The following is a 6000-nucleotide window of genomic DNA, read 5'->3' on the forward strand; positions in this document are numbered from 1 at the left end:
ATCTTGCGATCAAGTTGGGTTTGTATTGTATTTTGTGCAGTGTTATTTGTTAGGTGGTCCCCCTGGTAAAGTTGTTTCGTCTGAGGAAATAGATGTTGTGGATAGTGGTCGATATAATGAATTTGGGTGGGGCAAGCATTGTTTTGATATCACTATGCATTCTTTGAAGGGTAAGATAGATTCTGGTTATAAGAGGGTAGTTCGTAGTGACGAGGATGGTGGGTATTACAGGTTATTGGGTTTTCCTTTGGCTATTCAATTCCGGTTTTTCGAGTGTTGCCCGTATGTTATTGGGAAACTATCCTTGTACTCAAATGTTGGCATTCCAAGGATTTTGAATTGGCCTAAATTACCCAAGGACAAGGAGGGTATGGTGAAAATGGATGTCATGAACACCCTCATTTTCGATCGGTCTTTGAAAGAGGTAATCCTGTTGTTTTTTATTATTTTTCCACTGTTGTTTTAATGTTGTTTTTGTATACATTATTTATACTTTATGTTTTTATTGTTGTTGTTATTTTATAATTTCAGTTTCATGTGCATATTGTTTTTTGTTGTTTCAGTTAAAATTAAGAAACCTCACTCCAACTTCCGTTGAGAGATTGAGTTTGAGCCTCACTGATTTTTTCTCTAGTGAGACTACTCCCGAGGCTGTGAAATTCAAAATTAAAGGTGGTTCCAAGCCTGCTGGTCAACCTGGCTTGATGGATTCTTCTTCATCAACTGCTCATGAGAATGTCTCCCGAGTTGAGTTTGAGGAATTTAAAAAGTGTTTATCTGTTGTTGTCAGCCAAGAGGATTCTTATGAAATCTCGTTCTTTGAGATGAACAAGAAGCTGGACATTCTTATTGAGGTTTTTTTTTTTTAATTGTCATTACTTTTTCTGTTATTTTTTTAGTAGTGTTTTTATGTTGTTTTATACAGTTACTTAATTTTTTTTTTCTCAGTCATCCCAAGGTGGTCTCACTCACAATGGATCTTAGTCTGAAGATGCTCTTCGTACTTCAGAAAATGAGGATGATGAAGATTCCACTTCGGAGGAAGACGAGGATGATAAATTCGACGATGACAAAGGAGATGATCATCATGACGATGAAACTGATGATGATGATGATGATCTGGGTGGAGATGGTGTTGGTGCTGGTCAGGATGAGGCTCACACGGGCGATGTTCGTAACGATGAGGGTGTTGTTGTCCCCGCGGTTGTTTCGAGGGATGATGATACCGGCAAGGTCGATGATGCCAAGAATTCTGACCCTGTGGAACCTATTGCAGAGATCAAACAGGTGTATTTCTTGTTTGGACATCATTTTTGTTTGTGCTTTTTTTTTGTGTGTTTCTGTGTTTTGTGTTTGTTTTAATAGTTTTTTACTGTTTTTTTTGTTATCAGCCTGAACAGTCTCAAGGTGGGGAGGAGAACATTGATGTTGATGCAACAATTGCATCTGCTGTTAAAGCTGTGGAGAATTTGGTTTGTGTTTATGTTTTTTTTTTTTTATATTTGTATTTATTTGGTATTCTATTGTTGTTTTTATGGTGTTTTTATTGTACTGTTTGAAATTTAAAAATAAGTCTTTTTATTTATCCTTTCTCTTTTTTAGATTGGTTCCTCAACTCATGCCCCTGCTCCTGTTGAGACTTCTAAGAAGACTGATCTTGAAATGGTTGTTTTTCAAGAGACTCCTATTTTACGTCCTCAAAAGAGGGATCGGAAGAAAGGAGCTGTTTTGAAATCCCCATTCATTGAGCTTGCTTCTGGTGCATCTAAATCAGGTTCATCCTCGGTTTCTCCTGATGATTCTGTGTATAAGGTCGTTAAATATGTGCGTGGTTTGTGCCCGTTGGACAACAAGATTGGTGAACCTGTGGATCCGCAATTGGAAGCTGAGTTTGTCAAGTGGGTTGATTCAGGTCTTAGAAAGCATAAATCTAAGTAAGTATTTTTGTAGGTGTTTTCAGTTGTATATCTGTTATTGTTTTCTATTTATTTTTTATTTTTTCATTTGTGTTTTGATATTTTTTTATTTGTTTTTTTTTTTAGCACAACAACTAATGTGTATTGTAAGGGTAAGGACACTATATTTCCGCCATTTCGTTTTGGTGTTGAGGACATCAGCAACAAGATGTGGTTTCACAACCTTGCCTATCCTAATTGTTTCCTTACCAATTCTGTAAGTTTTTATTTTATTATTATTATTATTTTACATATTATTTTTTTATTTATTTTTTTTAATGTTTTTAAGTGTTGTTCTGTTAGTTTTTTATAAGTTTGAATGTTTTTTCACTTACTTTTTTTTATCTGTTTGTTCGGCACATTGACATCATTTTCTATTATCTTCGTAAGAAAATAATGTACTCGCCGAGCCGAAAATCAAAGTCACCACAGGCCGATTGCCTCTTTTGTTCTAGCATAACAACTTTGTATGAGAGGTTTGTTGAGAAAAACAACGATATATCGGTGTTGTCTCTTTCTCACAATGTGGCCCAGTACATTCAAGGTGGTAAGATATTATGTGCCACTCCTTGGCATTTGGTTGATCATGTTGTTATGCCTATCAATGTAAAATTACAGGATCATTGGATTTGTGGTCGTCTTAACATAGTTGACAGGCGCATATATCTGTACAATTCTTTGCGTTACGGGAGGTATATGATCGCCGCCAAAGAGGCTTGCAAGCCTTTCTCTGTTATTTTACCATATTACTTCTCTATGTTAGACTTCAAAGGCCTTCGCAACGAAACTAAGTTTAGCACTATGGAACCGTTCCCTATTGTTGCTGTTGATGGTTTACCCGAGCAGGTCACAGCGTAAGTTTTATGTTTAGTGTTCAATGTTTTTTCACTGGTTGTTTGTATTTTTATTTTTTTGTTGTTGACTTTGTTTTTTATCAGTGTTCTCATAGTGTCTTTTTTTGTGTTTTATTGTTTTTTTTTTCCAGTGATTGTGGTGTTTTTGTTGCATCATTTGCTGAGTATTTCATTGATGGCAAACCCATCCCATCCTCTGATTTTGATGTGGAAATTCACCGCGATCGTTTGGCTGCGTTATTTTATCATTATGGGATGAAGAAGCAAACTGAGAACATTGAAAGTGAATCCGAGGCCCCTCCCAGCCTTCCCAAGAAGTGATTTGCTTTTTCAATCAGACTGTCATTGTTCTTATAGTTTTTTAATGTTGTTTTAATGTTTTTCATGTTGTTTTTCGTAAACAAACATTGGTGTTCTTTTGTTTTTCCTTACGCTTTGTGTGGACAATATGTAATCTTTTATTTTTGTATGTTTTTTCTTATTATTTTTATGTACAAACAAGTTGGTATGTTAAAGTTGTTTGTTTTTTCATTTCACATCCATTCTTTTTTTGTTTTTTTTTTCTTATAGTTTCTCTGTTTTTTTGAATCCAAATATTCATTTCAGTATTAAAAACACAAATTGTTTCAATAACAAACTTCATATATATATTCAATTTAGTATCCAACATCTTTTAATATCCAATCTAGAGTATCAACAATTCCCAATGTAATCAATGTTTTTCAAATAAAAACTGTATTCCATGTGTATTTCAGAAATTTAAATTCCTCAATATCTAATTCTCATAACGTATGTGCAGTTTTCTTTTGTTTTTCCACTGTTGTTCTGTTGTTGTTTTTATTCCCTTCTACGTCTTCTGCTGCATGTTCTTTTGTTATGCCCTAGTTCACCACATTTGCTGCACTTGTTGTGTTGATCCCTTTCCTATCCAGCCTTCCTTCTTAATGTTTTTGGTCTTCCTGATTTTACTCTTTCATGTGGAGGCAAGACTGTAATATTTTTCACTTCTTCCGGTACCTCCCATTCACTTTGGTGTCCTATTGGGTAACCGTCACGAATAAGTTGCCAGCCAATTTTTTTTTGTGTAGTAATCTGAACAGTAGGTGTACGGGTCCATGTTCATCTCCCTAATCACGGCCACTGCGTGCCCGCATGGCATTTCATCTATTTGGAACCTGTTGCACGTGCATGTTCTTTTTTCTAGGTCTACTTCCCACGATTCTTTCATTCTTGTTACCTCAAACAAGTAATCTGTTGTTGCTTTAACCTGTTTTAAATTTTATTGAAAAAAAAAAAATCAAACATAGTTGTAATTCCTACAACAACAATACAAAACTATTAAAACAGCACTAGAACAACACTACAACACTACAAAAAAAAAAAGCATAATTAATATTTTACCTCCAGATTCAATGAGTATGTGTAATTTTTCAACAGTATGTCTTCTCCAGTTGGTGATAGCTTAGTGAAGGTGTTGTGTGCTTTTGTCCTATTAGTATGCGTCCATTGTTGCACCAATGCTCTCAAGCATTCTAGCAACGTTGTAATTGGTAGCTCCCTTGCTGCCAAATTTGCAGCGTTCAGTGATTCTGATATGTTTGAGGTCATTGTGGAATACCTCTTGTTTTGGCTATGAATTCTTGACCACTTTTCATACCCGATTTTTTTGAGGTAAGGTCTTATGCGTTTGTCCAATCCATCCAATTCAGCCATGTGGAACTCGAATTGCTTTTCTGTGTAGGCTTTCACTGCTCCAAAGAATGGCAGATTGTATTTGGCAGCATGTTGTTTGAAGCTTGTTTTAAGGTTGCTCAAAATGTGGTAACCGCAAAGAATCGTGTGCAATTTACGGATAGATTTCTCTCGTTGCTTTGATGAGGCTTTCATTTCGTGCGAAATTAGGCATTGGTGTTCCCGTACACCATACGCTTCTTTAAATTTTTTGAAGAACCATTTCCAAGATTGGTCATTCTCAGAATCTGCAACACAAAACGCTAGTGGAAAAATATGACCTGCTGCATCTTGTGTGCATGCGCACAACAAAGTTCCCCCATAAGCTTCTTTGAGGAACGTTCCGTCCACAACAACTATCGGTCTGCATGCTCCCCACCCTTTTATGGATGCATCCAACGCCATGAAAACAAAGAGCAAGCTGTTGTCTTCTGCTGTTTTCAGATCCACAAATGATCCAGGGTTTGTTTTTTCCACCATGTGTAAGAAACTCGGTATTAGGCTGTACGAGTCACTAGCATTACCTCTCAAGTCGTTTACTGCATGTTCCTTACTTCTCCAAGCTTTCATATAGTTCATTTTGATGCCAAATCTGTATTTCAACTCCCCTTTTATGTCAATCGCTGTTGCCTTGGTCTTTATGTTCAAGAACTTCGGTTTTATGCATTCCCCTATCAGTTTCGATGTTGCTTGCCTTTGGTCTTCATGCCTTATATTTATGGGGCATGTGTGCATATTTGAGAACCTATTGAAACAAAAAAAAACAACAAAAAACAACATTAAAAAACTATTAAAACAAACCTGTTGCAGATACCAAACATGTGTATTTCAGTACAAATTGTGAAAACAGGTCATTTGTTAAGGCTGACAACAAAAACAACATTAAAAAACTATTAAAAACCAACCTCCTGATTATGAATGTGTTTGTTGGCCCATTTCTCGATGCTCTTAGTGACCAATTGCAGCTTTCGTAAACACATTTCAGACTGTATTCTTGAGAGCAGGACTTCCACACTTTGTACTGAAAGTTGTTTTTGATTGCGTAGTTGTAACGCCCCGATATTTTGCCTTATTTTACAAAAATACTATTTTCATGCATAATTTGAAAAGATAAAAAAAATAATTTAAATACAACAGTGGATTTTAAAAAAAAATCAAAATACAACAGAGAAGGATCCTTCATTTGTAAAACAAGATACAGTAAGTAAATAATTTTAAATAATGCATTTCCACTGTGTTAGATTTATCAACTGCTTAAAATAAAACTAAGGCACCACCGGCGTTCTAGATCGTTTGTCCGCCCGTAGCCGCTCACAGTATACGTACCGGACCGACCCTCGCTCACTATACATACTTCCCCGTCTAATACCCGTAGGGGAAAGTAAGGGGGTGAGCTAAAAGCTCAGTAAGGAAATGCTTATCAAACAATACCATATAATATCACACATACCATTAATGTA

At 35.9% G+C, this 6000-nt stretch overlaps 2 protein-coding genes across 2 annotated transcripts; one reads left to right on the forward strand and one right to left on the reverse strand.

Annotated features, from left to right (window-relative positions):
• Positions 1–828: 828 nt before the first annotated feature.
• LOC133029233 (uncharacterized) lies at positions 829–2300 on the forward strand. Its single transcript, XM_061101713.1, has 2 exons — positions 829–1934; positions 2043–2300. Exons 1-2 carry the CDS (start codon positions 1663–1665, stop codon positions 2266–2268), a joined length of 498 nt encoding a protein of 165 aa, XP_060957696.1. The 5' UTR covers positions 829–1662; the 3' UTR covers positions 2269–2300.
• A 1560-nt stretch (positions 2301–3860) lies between these two features.
• Positions 3861–5697, reverse strand: LOC133033980 (uncharacterized). Its single transcript, XM_061109021.1, has 3 exons — positions 5446–5697; positions 4211–5285; positions 3861–4076 (listed from the first exon to the last, which is right to left on the reverse strand). The coding sequence occupies exons 2-3, from the start codon at positions 5273–5275 to the stop codon at positions 3861–3863; spliced, it is 1281 nt and encodes a 426-aa protein (XP_060965004.1). The 5' UTR covers positions 5276–5285; positions 5446–5697.
• Between the last annotated feature and the right edge of the window lie 303 nt (positions 5698–6000).

This window comes from Cannabis sativa, chromosome 1 (assembly GCF_029168945.1).
Source record: "Cannabis sativa cultivar Pink pepper isolate KNU-18-1 chromosome 1, ASM2916894v1, whole genome shotgun sequence".
Taxonomy (NCBI): domain Eukaryota; kingdom Viridiplantae; phylum Streptophyta; class Magnoliopsida; order Rosales; family Cannabaceae; genus Cannabis; species Cannabis sativa.

What these genes read in the sequence shown, in the direction of transcription:
- LOC133029233 (XM_061101713.1), top strand. Translation starts at nt 1,663, where the DNA reads ATGGTTGTTTTTCAAGAGACTCCTATTTTACGTCCTCAAAAGAGGGAT. An exon ending in CTTAGAAAGCATAAATCTAA is followed by an intron (nt 1,935 to 2,042) that starts GTAAGTATTTTT and finishes TTTTTTTTTTAG; the next exon opens with CACAACAACTAATGTGTATT.
- LOC133033980 (XM_061109021.1), bottom strand. Translation starts at nt 5,275, where the DNA reads ATGCACACATGCCCCATAAATATAAGGCATGAAGACCAAAGGCAAGCA. An exon ending in CATACTCATTGAATCTGGAG is followed by an intron (nt 4,077 to 4,210) that starts GTAAAATATTAA and finishes AATTTAAAACAG; the next exon opens with GTTAAAGCAACAACAGATTA.